At 38.6% G+C, this 15,000-nt stretch overlaps 1 protein-coding gene across 1 annotated transcript in view; it reads right to left on the bottom strand.

The window, feature by feature from the left end:
- LOC148085105 (BMP/retinoic acid-inducible neural-specific protein 3-like) overlaps positions 1–15,000 on the bottom strand; it is a 67,587-nt gene that overhangs the window by 13,606 nt on the left and 38,981 nt on the right. Inside the window, exon 4 of the mRNA XM_087783284.1 lies at positions 14,164–14,348. Coding sequence (XP_087639410.1) covers positions 14,164–14,348 — 185 coding nt within the window. The remainder of the gene's footprint in view (positions 1–14,163; positions 14,349–15,000) is intronic.

Here is a 15,000-nt window from a genome sequence, read left to right as displayed (position 1 = left end):
CATCACAACAACACACACACACTGATGATACAATAGAGTCACACATCAAAACAACACACACACACACACTGATGATACAATAGAGTCCAACATCAAAACAACACACACACACACTGATGATACAATAGAGTCACACATCACAACAACAAACACCCACTGATGATACAATAGAGTCACACATCACAACAACACACACACACACACACACTGATGATACAATAGAGTCACACATCACAACAACACACACACACACACACACTGATGATACAATAGAGTCACACATCACAACAACACACACACACACACACACTGATGATACAATAGAGTCCAACGTTTATCGTTTAATTTGTGTCACTCACTGACTCTACTCGTGTGTTGCTGAAAGTTAAGAAAGTTAGAGTCAAGAGGGTAAAAAGCAGTTCAACACACAAGTGTCTTATATTCTATTCTATTCTATTCTATTCCTTCTGCTGCGGCTGAAAGTGTTGAAACGTTACAATTGATTTTCGAGGATCGTCGACGACTCAGCAGCTCCTTGAAAAAATGCCAGTTTGAGCAATGAAAAGATTTTTCTTGTACTCGGCGGAAAAGGAATCGTAGTCGATTATCATAATTCCTGTGCGACTCAAATTTGTGTCGACCAAAACCGTCGTCCGTCTTCGCTCCTGTCCGCAGAAGACGAGTCCTAGATATCCTTCAGCAGCGTCGTCCACGCTTCACTGACGGTGAGCGTCTGCTCCTGAATATGTTCCACGAACGAAACCTAAGGAGGTCTTTTGTCTTCCCTGCATTATTGACTTTCGTTGGGGGGACAACAATAGAACGAGACCGAGGACACGTCAGAGTCCACCAGGTCGACCCTGAGAGACTCTGGAGAAGTTTGCAAAGAAGCCCAGAGGAACCCCCCGCGGGTGACACCTGCAGGGGCGACTGTCGCCCACAACCAGCCGGGGGGTCCCTGATACGAGAGGACCAGGTCCCCCCGCGGGCGTCTCTGAGGACGCCTCATTATCAGGCGCCCTGGACGGACAGACTCCACCACGAGTCCTGGACCGAGTCGCAGCCTCCGGTGCTTCAGCCGGACCTGACAGACCCGGACACGTCAAGTTAGCATCATTAGTGACTTGATGTCTGACAGGTCACCATGAGTCTCTTCAACTGAGAGGAGCTGATCCTCATCTCTGGCTCTTCAAATACTCACATTCCTAATTATCATCCTAGGGTTGTTGGACTCACTGTTGTTGGGGTCCCATGTTATATTCAAAGTTTGTAGAGTCTATTTTGTGGGACTCACAGATGATACACACTGTTAGTCTGTGGACTCACCTTTGTAGGACTCACGGATGTTATATTCAAAGTATGTGGAGTCATTGTTGTTGGACTCACAGATGATACACACTGATAGTTTATGGACTCACTGTTGTTTGACTCACAGACGATACACACTGAAAGTCTATGGACTCACTGTTGTTGGACTCAAAGATGATATACACTGATTGTCTGTGGACTCACTGTTGTTGGACTCACAGATGATACACACTGATAGTCTGTGGACTCACTGTTGTTGGACTTACAGACGATACACACTGATAGTCTATGGACTCACTGTTGTTGGACTCAAAGATGATACACACTGATAGTCTGTGGACTCACCTTTGTAGGACTCACGGATGTTATATTCAAAGTATGTGGAGTCACTGTTGTTGGACTCACAGACGATACACACTGATAGTCTGTCCACTAACTGATGTTGGACTCACAGATGACACACACTTATAGTCTGTGGACTCACTGATGTTGGACTCACATATGTTGTATTCCAAGTTTGTAGAAAAACTGTTGTTGGACTCACAGATGATACACTCTGTTAGTTTGTTGACTCACTGTTGTAGGACTCACGGATGTTATATTTTAAGTATGTGGACTCACTGTTGTTGGACTCACAGACGATACACATTGATAGTCTATGGACTCACTATTGTTGGACTCACAGATGATACACACTGATAGTCTATGGACTCACTGTTTGACTCACAGACGATACACACTGAAAGACTATGGACTCACTGTTGTTGGGCTCACAGATGATACACACTGATAGTCTATGGACTCACTGTTGTTGGACTCACAGATGATACACTCTGTTAATCTATGGACTCACTGTTGTTGGACTCACAGATGATACACACTGATAGTCTATGGACTCACTGTTGTTGGACTCACAGATGATACACTCTGTTAGTCTGTTGACTCACTGTTGTAGGACTCATGGATATTATATTCAAAGTGTGCGGACTCACTGTTGTTGGACTCACAGAAGATACACACTGATAGTCTGTTGACTCACTGTTGTAGGACTCACGGATGTTATATTCAAAGTGTGCGGACAGAAGATACACACTGATAGTCTCTGGACTCACTGTTGACATGTCTTGATGTCTGACAGGTCCCATGCACCGAGTCTCTTCTATTGAGAGGAGCTGATCCTCATCTCCGCCTCTTCAAACACTCACATTCTTAATTAACATCCTCGACATTAAAACGTTCCTCATGATAGTTCCTGGATAGAGAAATTCCTGCCTGGCTCATTAACGCGTTTAATTAAAACGCCGGGGCCTCCGAGGACACGAGTCCGACAGATGTCCGTCCCCGGAACTCCTCCGAGCCGCACGACGGTGTTCCTTTGATTTCACAGGAACCAGGAACATCTGCGCAAATGACATGAACCTCCCCCCGGGAGTCGAACCGACATCCTGACGACGCGCTGACCTGCAGGAGCGTTTTTCTGGGAGCGAGCGGCGCGATCTGCGGAGGAATTATTAACGTGACGGTTGTGCTGAGTCCGTTAGAAGAACTAACAGCTGCGTTTATCGCAACATCAACTCTTGCTCAAAGGCTCCGGAGCAGGAGACGACGTTTGTTTATCTCGTTTCACCCCCAGCGTCTCGCCTCGGCCGCGTGGAAAGAACGGAATCAGCGGAAAAACGAGACTCGTCGGCGGAAGATGAGGAATGAATGGATGAGGATGGAGGAGAAATGGAGGGAACATGTCGCGCTAATAGATGGATGAACGGAGAATGAAGGGATATCGATCGTTGAAATGTGGGCGTTGAAAGAAGGGATGTGTACGGAAGACAGGATGGATGGATGGATGAATGTCAGCTCCATCAATGAATGGATGAATGTATTCAAAAACGAAATAATAGAGGGATGAGGTTATGGCTGAGAAAAGGGTGGATGAACATAAAACATTCATTATAGACATTATAGATAAATGACCTGTTGTTGGACTCATATGTTTTATTTAGAGTCTGTGGAATCACTGTTGTTGGACTCATGGATGTTGTACTGAAAGTATGGCGAATAACTGTTGTTGGACTCACGTATGTTTTATTCAAAGTTTGTGGAGTCACTGTTGTTTGACTCACTGTTGTCGTTTTTAAAGTCTGTGGACTCGTTGTTTTTGGACTTACGTATGTTAAATTCAGAGTATGTGGACTTACTGTTGTTGGACTCAGTTATGTTATATTCAAAGTACGTGGACTCACTGTTGGACTCAGTTATGTTTTATTAAAAGTATGTGGAATCACTGTTGTTGGACTCAGTTATGTTATATTCAAAGTATGTGGACTCACTGTTGTTGGACTCAGTTATGTTATATTCAAAGTATGTGGACTCACTGTTGTTGGACTCAGTTATGTTATATTCAAAGTATGTGGACTCACTGTTGTTGGACTCAGTTATGTTATATTCAAAGTATGTGGACTCACTGTTGTTGGACTCAGTTATGTTATATTCAAAGTATGTGGACTCACTGTTGTTGGACTCAGTTATGTTATATTCAAAGTTTATAGTGTAACTGTTGTTGGACTCACATATGTTTTATTCAAAGTATGTGGACTCACTGTTGTTGGACTCAGTTATGTTTTATTCAAAGTATGTGGACTCACTGTTGTTGGACTCAGTTATGTTATATTCAAAGTATGTGGACTCACTGTTGTTGGACTCAGTTATGTTATATTCAAAGTATGTGGACTCACTGTTGTTGGACTCAGTTATGTTATATTCAAAGTATGTGGACTTACTGTTGTTGGACTCAGTTATGTTATATTCAAAGTATGTGGAATCACTGTTGTTGGACTCAGTTATGTTATATTCAAAGTATGTGGACTCACTGTTGTTGGACTCAGTTATGTTATATTCAAAGTATGTGGACTCACTGTTGTTGGACTCAGTTATGTTATATTCAAAGTATGTGGACTCACTGTTGTTGGACTCAGTTATGTTATATTCAAAGTATGTGGACTCACTGTTGTTGGACTCAGTTATGTTATATTCAAAGTATGTGGACTCACTGTTGTTGGACTCAGTTATGTTATATTCAAAGTATGTGGACTCACTGTTGTTGGACTCAGTTATGTTATATTCAAAGTATGTGGACTTACTGTTGTTGGTCTCAGTTATGTTATATTCAAAGTATGTGGAATCACTGTTGTTGGACTCAGTTATGTTATATTCAAAGTATGTGGACTCACTGTTGTTGGACTCAGTTATGTTATATTCAAAGTATGTGGACTCACTGTTGTTGGACTCAGTTATGTTATATTCAAAGTATGTGGACTCACTGTTGTTGGACTCAGTTATGTTATATTCAAAGTATGTGGACTCACTGTTGTTGGACTCAGTTATGTTATATTCAAAGTATGTGGACTCACTGTTGTTGGACTCAGTTATGTTATATTCAAAGTTTATAGTGTAACTGTTGTTGGACTCACATATGTTTTATTCAAAGTATGTGGACTCACTGTTGTTGGACTCAGTTATGTTATATTCAAAGTATGTGGACTCACTGTTGTTGGACTCAGTTATGTTATATTCAAAGTATGTGGACTCACTGTTGTTGGACTCAGTTATGTTTTATTCAAAGTATGTGGACTCACTGTTGTTGGACTCAGTTATGTTATATTCAAAGTATGTGGACTCACTGTTGTTGGACTCAGTTATGTTATATTCAAAGTATGTGGACTCACTGTTGTTGGACTCAGTTATGTTATATTCAAAGTATGTGGACTCACTGTTTTTGGACTCAGTTATGTTATATTCAAATTATGTGGACTCACTGTTGTTGGACTCAGTTATGTTATATTCAAAGTATGTGGACTCACTGTTGTTGGACTCAGTTATGTTATATTCAAAGTATGTGGACTCACTGTTGTTGGACTCAGTTATGTTATATTCAAAGTATGTGGACTCACTGTTGTTGGACTCAGTTATGTTATATTCAAAGTATGTGGACTCACTGTTGTTGGACTCAGTTATGTTATATTCAAAGTATGTGGACTCACTGTTGTTGGACTCAGTTATGTTATATTCAAAGTATGTGGACTTACTGTTGTTGGTCTCAGTTATGTTATATTCAAAGTATGTGGAATCACTGTTGTTGGACTCAGTTATGTTATATTCAAAGTATGTGGACTCACTGTTGTTGGACTCAGTTATGTTATATTCAAAGTATGTGGACTCACTGTTGTTGGACTCAGTTATGTTATATTCAAAGTATGTGGACTCTCTGTTGTTGGACTCAGTTATGTTATATTCAAAGTATGTGGACTCACTGTTGTTGGACTCAGTTATGTTATATTCAAAGTATGTGGACTCACTGTTGTTGGACTCAGTTATGTTATATTCAAAGTATGTGGACTCACTGTTGTTGGACTCAGTTATGTTATATTCAAAGTATGTGGACTCACTGTTGTTGGACTCAGTTATGTTATATTCAAAGTATGTGGACTCACTGTTGTTGGACTCAGTTATGTTATATTCAAAGTATGTGGACTCACTGTTGTTGGACTCAGTTATGTTATATTCAAAGTTTATAGTGTAACTGTTGTTGGACTCACATATGTTTTATTCAAAGTATGTGGACTCACTGTTGTTGGACTCAGTTATGTTTTATTCAAAGTATGTGGACTCACTGTTGTTGGACTCAGTTATGTTTTATTCAAAGTATGTGGACTCACTGTTGTTGGACTCAGTTATGTTATATTCAAAGTATGTGGACTCACTGTTGTTGGACTCAGTTATGTTATATTCAAAGTATGTGGACTCACTGTTGTTGGACTCAGTTATGTTATATTCAAAGTATGTGGACTCACTGTTGTTGGACTCAGTTATGTTATATTCAAAGTTTATAGTGTAACTGTTGTTGGACTCACATATGTTTTATTCAAAGTATGTGGACTCACTGTTGTTGGACTCAGTTATGTTTTATTCAAAGTATGTGGACTCACTGTTGTTGGACTCAGTTATGTTTTATTCAAAGTATGTGGACTCACTGTTGTTGGACTCAGTTATGTTATATTCAAAGTATGTGGACTCACTGTTGTTGGACTCAGTTATGTTATATTCAAAGTATGTGGACTCACTGTTGTTGGACTCAGTTATGTTATATTCAAATTATGTGGACTCACTGTTGTTGGACTCAGTTATTTTATATTCAAAGTATGTGGACTCAAATATCTTGGACTCACAGTAGTGGGACTCCCATGTTTGAGAAGTCCTTGACTTGTTTCCAGAGCTGCTCAGGTGTTTCCACCGACTCGTTCGTGCGGCTCCAGAACCCTCGAGTTCTTCTGCGAACAAATCCTGCATAATTGCTCAAAAAGAAGCATCTGATGATGTCACACTCTGGAGCAACAATGGAGATTTAAGTGGCTTCGCTTTGAAGGAGGAAATAAAGACCCGTTAATGTTTCCTCCGACGAAACCTGGAGGTTGCGGCGGTGTCTCCGGGGGCGACGTGGACGTCCACATTTGCATTGCAGATGTTTTTTTCCTGGGCTGTTTATGGCGTCTTTGAAGACGGCGCTCGTGTTGAGAAGCACTTTGTCGCCGCTCTAATGTCGGCGGAGGATAAGCTCATCAGCCGGGCGAGAATCAAGTGGAAGTGCAGAAAAAATACATCACAATGAGATTATCGTGCCCCGTGGAGGCAGAGCAGCCTCGCAGGATCAGCCGGAATTAAACCTCTTTCTCTGCAGAGGAAATGAAGCCTCGCCACCAGACACACTTTCAATCAGCCGCCATTGGACACGCGGAGTTCGCCAGTGACTTATTAATTATTGCTAATCTTGACTTTCACGTCAAACTGCAGATTGAGTTGAGAATGAGACCAAAGGACGGAAGCTAGAGTCGTTCTAGAAAGAGCTACAGAAGTATCACCTTGTCGTGGATGTGTTGTTATAGAAATGTTACACAGTTATAGAAATGTTACACAGTTATATAAATGTTACACAGTTATAGAAGTGTTACACAGTTATAGAAATGTTACACAGTTATAGAAGTGTTACACAGTTATATAAATGTTACACAGTTACATAAATGTTACACAGTTATAGAAGTGTTACACAGTTATATAAATGTTACACAGTTATATAAATGTTACACAGTTATAGAAGTGTTACACAGTTATATAAATGTTACACAGTTATAGAAGTGTTACACAGTTATAGAAGTGTTACACAGTTATAGAAATGTTACACAGTTATAGAAATGTTACACAGTTATAGAAGTGTTACACAGTTATAGAAGTGTTACACAGTTATATAAATGTTACACAGTTATATAAATGTTACACAGTTCTAGAAGTGTTACACAGTTATATAAATGTTACACAGTTATAGAAATGTTACACAGTTATATAAATGTTTCACAGTTATAGAAATGTTACACAGTTATAGAAATGTTACACAGTTATAGAAATGTTACACAGTTATAGAAGTGTTACACAGTTATAGAAGTGTTACACAGTTATATAAATGTTACACAGTTATATAAATGTTACACAGTTCTAGAAGTGTTACACAGTTATATAAATGTTACACAGTTATAGAAATGTTACACAGTTATATAAATGTTTCACAGTTATAGAAGTGTTACACAGTTATAGAAATGTTACACAGTTATAGAAATGTTACACAGTTATAGAAGTGTTACACAGTTATATAAATGTTACACAGTTATATAAATGTTACACAGTTATAGAAGTGTTACACAGTTATAGAAATGTTACACAGTTATAGAAGTGTTACACAGTTATATAAATGTTACACAGTTATATAAATGTTACACAGTTATAGAAGTGTTACACAGTTATATAAATGTTACACAGTTATATAAATGTTACACATTTATATAAATGTTACACAGTTATAGAAGTGTTACACAGTTATATAAATGTTACACAGTTATAGAAGTGTTACACAGTTATAGAAATGTTACACAGTTATAGAAGTGTTACACAGTTATAGAAATGTTACACAGTTATAGAAATGTTACACAGTTATAGAAGTGTTACACAGTTATATAAATGTTACACAGTTATATAAATGTTACACAGTTATAGAAGTGTTACACAGTTATATAAATGTTACACAGTTATATAAATGTTACACAGTTATAGAAATGTTACACAGTTATATAAATGTTACACAGTTATAGAAGTGTTACACAGTTATATAAATGTTACACAGTTATATAAATGTTACACAGTTATATAAATGTTACACAGTTATATAAGTGTTACACAGTTATATAAATGTTACACAGTTACATAAATGTTACACAGTTATAGAAGTGTTACACAGTTATATAAATGTTACACAGTTATAGAAATGTTACACAGTTATAGAAGTGTTACACAGTTATAGAAATGTTACACAGTTATAGAAATGTTACACAGTTATAGAAATGTTACACAGTTACATAAATGTTACACAGTTATATAAATGTTACACAGTTATAGAAGTGTTACACAGTTATATTAATGTTACACAGTTATATAAATGTTACACAGTTATATAAATGTTACACAGTTACATAAATGTTACACAGTTATATAAATGTTACACAGTTATAGAAGTGTTACACAGTTATATAAATGTTACACAGTTATATAAATGTTACACAGTTATAGAAGTGTTACACAGTTATAGAAATGTTACACAATTATAGAAATGTTACACAGTTATATAAATGTTACACAGTTATAGAAGTGTTACACAGTTATAGAAGTGTTACACAGTTATAGAAATGTTACACAGTTATAGAAATGTTACACAGTTATATAAATGTTACACAGTTATAGAAATGTTACACAGTTATAGAAATGTTACACAGTTACATAAATGTTACACAGTTATATAAATGTTACACAGTTATATAAATGTTACACAGTTATAGAAATGTTACACAGTTATATAAATGTTACACAGTTATAGAAGTGTTACACAGTTATATAAATGTTACACAGTTATATAAATGTTACACAGTTATATAAATGTTACACAGTTATATAAGTGTTACACAGTTATATAAATGTTACACAGTTACATAAATGTTACACAGTTATAGAAGTGTTACACAGTTATAGAAATGTTACACAGTTATAGAAGTGTTACACAGTTATAGAAATGTTACACAGTTATAGAAGTGTTACACAGTTATAGAAATGTTACACAGTTATAGAAATGTTACACAGTTATAGAAATGTTACACAGTTACATAAATGTTACACAGTTATATAAATGTTACACAGTTATAGAAGTGTTACACAGTTATATTAATGTTACACAGTTATATAAATGTTACACAGTTATATAAATGTTACACAGTTACATAAATGTTACACAGTTATATAAATGTTACACAGTTATAGAAGTGTTACACAGTTATATAAATGTTACACAGTTATATAAATGTTACACAGTTATATAAATGTTACACAGTTATAGAAGTGTTACACAGTTATAGAAATGTTACACAATTATAGAAATGTTACACAGTTATATAAATGTTACACAGTTATAGAAGTGTTACACAGTTATAGAAGTGTTACACAGTTATAGAAATGTTACACAGTTATAGAAATGTTACACAGTTATATAAATGTTACACAGTTATAGAAATGTTACACAGTTATAGAAATGTTACACAGTTACATAAATGTTACACAGTTCTAGAATTGTTACACAGTTATAGAAATGTTATAAAGTTATAGAAATGTTATAAAGTTATAGAAATGTTATAAAGTTATAGAAATGTTATAAAGTTATAGAAATGTTATAAAGTTATAGAATTATTACAAAGTAATATAAATGTTATAAAGTTATAGAAATGTTATAAATTTATAGAAATGTTATAAAGTTACCAAGTCATCGAACTGTTACCAAGTTGTACAACTGTTACAGCGTTCCTGAGAGGGTAACGGGTTCTACTTCATGATGCAAGGCCCTCCAGCAGGGCTTCGCTCATGGGTTTTATTCTTTACTCCCCTCCAATTCCCTCACCAACCAGTAGGTGGCAGGCTCCCGTGATGTCACCCTCCCAGAGGCCCCGCATCCGTTCGTAGAACCATGGTTACCTATCTTTTTAGGATGTTACCCAGTTATGAAGATGTCAAAAGTGACTTGTTTTTGAGTCATGGAGCCAGTAGAGACTCGAGATCCTGATCATCATTCAAGGGTCAGAGGTCATGTCAGGTGTCCAGGGTCACGGCGTACATCGTCGATGTCGTCGGGAACATCGTGGTCATTCGACGGAACCTTCTAGTCGTACGTTTTCAACCGCCGCCTCACGATAAGAAGTGACAGCGTGATGAATGAACGCGGCGCCGCCGCCGATCTTCACATCGCCGAGAAGATCCCGAGCCGCTCGCCGGCGCCACCGCGATCACAGGGGCTAATTAACGACGCCGCGCGGGACGGCGGCTTATTGGTGTTTGGCCGACTCCCCGATCTGATGAGGACTCGAGATTCACGGCGACGGCGAGAAGAAAATCATCTCCAGCTCATCAATCACTTTTACATCTCAGACAGAAACATAATAGAATCCCGCGGCGCCTGAAGGCAGCGTTTGATTTCATCTTGTACACTTGATTGTTAATGCGTTTCCCAATATAGACGCGGATTCTTCATTCCCGGGGATTCACACCGGCTCACGTTTAACCCTCGAGGTACCGGACCGAGCCTTTTAATCTGGAGCTGGAGAGGAAGAATCCACATCATCATCCTCTTCATCGTCGGCCTTCATGACGTCATCATGATAAACCTCTAATCCATCGTGTGTGTGTTTCTTTTTCTGTAACTGAGTGAAGATGATCCTCCGAGTCTGAATTCATTCTTCTTCACTCGCTGCCAAACAAACACTCGACAAGTTTCCAGATCAGTTACCAGAGCTGTGTGTTGTTAAGAACCTGGAGACACGATACGACCTGTTCTTCATCATCTTCTTCATCATCTTCTTCATCATCTTAATCATCATCTTAATCATCTTCTTCATCATCTTCTTCATCATCTTCATCATCATCTTCTTCATCATCTTCTTCATCATCTTCTTCATCATCTTCATCATCATCTTAATCATCATCTTAATCATCTTCTTCATCATCTTCTTCATCATCTTCATCATCATCTTCTTCATCATCTTCATCATCTTCTTCATCATCTTCATCATCATCTTCATCATCTTCTTCATCATCTTCTTCATCATCTTCATCATCATCTTCTTCATCATCTTCATCATCATCTTAATCATCATCTTAATCATCTTCATCATCATCTTAATCATCATCTTAATCATCATCTTCATCATCATCTTCTTCATCATCATCATCATCATCATCATCATCATCATCATCTTCATCATCATCTTCCTCTTCTTTATCTTCATCATCATCTTCTTCTTCATCATCTTCATCATCATCTTCATCATCATCTTCATCATCATCTTCATCATCATCTTCTTCATCATCATCTTCATCTTCATCATCATCATCATCATCATCATCATCATCATCATCATCATCATCTTCATCATCATCTTCCTCTTCTTCATCTTCATCATCATCTTCTTCATCATCTTCATCATCATCTTAATCATCTTCCTCTTCTTCATCATCATCACCATCATCATCATCATCATCTTCATCATCATCTTCCTCTCTTCCTCTTCTTCATCTTCATCATCATCATCTTCATCATCATCATCATCTTCATCATCATCTTCCTCTTCTTCATCTTCTTCATCATCTTCTTCATCATCATCATCATCATCATCATCTTCATCATCATCATCTTCTTCATCATCTTCATCATCATCATCTTCCTCTTCTTCATCGTCATCATCTTCTTCATCATCTTCTTCATCATCATCATCATCATCATCATCATCATCATCTTCATCATCATCTTCCTCTTCTTTATCTTCATCATCATCTTCTTCTTCATCATCTTCATCATCATCTTCATCATCTTCTTCATCATCATCATCATCATCATCATCATCATCATCTTCTTCATCATCATCTTCCTCTTCTTCATCTTCATCATCATCTTCTTCATCATCTTCATCATCATCTTAATCATCTTCATCATCATCTTAATCATCATCTTCATCATCATCTTCATCATCATCATCTTCATCATCATCATCTTCATCATCATCTTCCTCTTCCTCTTCTTCATCTTCATCTTCATCTTCATCTTCATCTTCATCTTCATCATCATCATCATCATCACCATCATCATCATCATCATCTTCATCATCATCTTCCTCTCTTCCTCTTCTTCATCTTCATCATCATCTTCTTCTTCATCATCATCTTCATCATCATCTTCATCAACATCTTCATCATCATCTTCTTCATCATCATCTTCATCATCATCATCATCATCATCATCATCATCATCTTCATCATCATCTTCCTCTTCTTCATCTTCATCATCATCTTCTTCATCATCTTCATCATCATCTTAATCATCTTCATCATCATCTTAATCATCATCTTCATCATCATCTTCATCATCATCATCATCATCATCATCATCATCATCATCTTCATCATCATCTTCCTCTTCTTCATCTTCATCATCATCATCACCATCATCATCATCATCATCATCTTCATCATCATCTTCCTCTCTTCCTCTTCTTCATCTTCATCATCATCTTCTTCATCATCATCATCATCATCATCATCTTCATCATCATCATCATCATCATCATCATCTTCTTCATCATCATCATCATCATCATCATTATCATCTTCATCATCTTCTTCCTCTTCCTCTTCTTCATCATCTTCATCATTATCATCATTATCATCATCATCATCTTCATCATCTTCATTATCTTCATCATTATCATCTTCAACGCTATCGTCTTCATCATCTTCATCATAATCATCATCTTCATCTTCATCATCAGTGTCATTTTCATCTTCATCATCATCTTCATCATCTTTTATTTCTTTTAGTTTTTCAGTTTTAAATGAACATAGTTTTAATCATCAACATGGATCATTTTTTGTATATTTTAAGAACTCTTTACATTGATCAAGTATATTTTGTTGATTCATGTTCTGATTATAATCTTGGTCTGTGTCGTTGTATCAGGGGGGGGGGGGGGGGGGGGTGAAGGCTCTTGAATAACCTGTGACGTCACGTCTCAACACGCCGCAAAAAGCAGAGGTCAAGGGTTTATAGAAGGAAAACAATGATATTTAACTTATAATGCTCAGTCAGGTGTGAACAGGTGTGAACAAATGTGAACAGGTGTGAACAGGTGTGAATAGGTGTGACCAGGTGTGAACAGGGTGTGACCAGGTGTGACCAGGTGTGAACAGGGTGTGACCAGGTGTGAACAGGCATGACCAGGTGTGAACAGGGTGTGAACAGGTGAGAACAGGTGAGAACAGGTGAGAACAGGTATGACCAGGTGTGAACAGGCATGACCAGGTGTGAACAGGGTGTAACCAGGTGTGACCAGGTGTGAACAGGTGAGAACAGGTGAGAACAGGTATGACCAGGTGTGAACAGGGTGTAACCAGGTGTGACCAGGTGTGACCAGGTGTGACCAGGTGTGAACAGGTGAGAACAGGGTGTAACCAGGTGTGACCAGGCATGACCAGGTGTGAACGGGGTGTAACCAGGTGTGACCAGGTGTGAACAGGTGAGAACAGGTGTGACCAGGTGTGAACAGGCATGACCAGGTGTGAACAGGGTGTAACCAGGTGTGACCAGGTGTGAACAGGTGAGAACAGGTGAGAACAGGTGTGACCAGGTGTGAACAGGTGTGACCAGGTGTGAACAGGTGTGACCAGGTGTACCTTGATGGCGGTGGAGGCGATCTGGACGTGGTGGAGGGTACGCAGTGTGCTCTCTCTGTCGATGAAGTAGGAGGCGGCCAGTTGGTGCAGAGACTCCAGGGACACGGACGTCCCGTTGGACTCGCCGGCCTCCGAGGTCCGAGTCAACTTCCTCTTGTCCACGAAGATCATCAGCGACTCCTCGCCTGCGGAAGAAGATTCACTCGCTCGTCACAGTGACACGACAGGAATAGTGAGGTAATGTGAGTCATAGTAAGGACTTGTGAGTCATAGTGAGGACAGGTGAGTCAAAATGGGGACAGGTGAGTCATAGTAAGGACAGGTGAGTCATAGTAAGGATATGTGAGTCATAGTGAGGACAGGTGAGTCAAAGTGAGGACATGTGAGTCATAGTGAGGACAGGTGAGTCATAGTAAGGACATGTGAGTGATAGTGAGGACAGGTGAGTCATAGTAAGGACAGGTGAGCCATAGTAAGGACAGGTGAGTCATAGTAAGGACAGGTGAGTCATAGTGAGGACAGGTGAGTCATAGTAAGGATATGTGAGTCAAAGTGGGGACATGTGAGTCATAGTAAGGACAGGTGAGCCATAGTAAGGACAGGTGAGTCATAGTAAGGACAGGTGAGTCATAGTGAGGACAGGTGAGTCATAGTAAGGACAGGTGAGTCATAGTAAGGACAGGTGAGTCATAGTAAGGACAGGTGAGCCATAGTAAGGACAGGTGAGTCATAGTGAGGACAGGTGAGTCATAGTAAGGACAGGTGAGTCATAGTAAGGACAGGTGAGCCATAGTAAGGACAGGTGAGCCATAGTAAGGACAGGTGAGTCATAGTGAG

This window comes from Callionymus lyra, chromosome 2 (assembly GCF_982586985.1).
Source record: "Callionymus lyra chromosome 2, fCalLyr1.hap1.1, whole genome shotgun sequence".
Taxonomy (NCBI): domain Eukaryota; kingdom Metazoa; phylum Chordata; class Actinopteri; order Syngnathiformes; family Callionymidae; genus Callionymus; species Callionymus lyra.
This window is presented reverse-complemented; position numbering and strand designations above follow the sequence as displayed.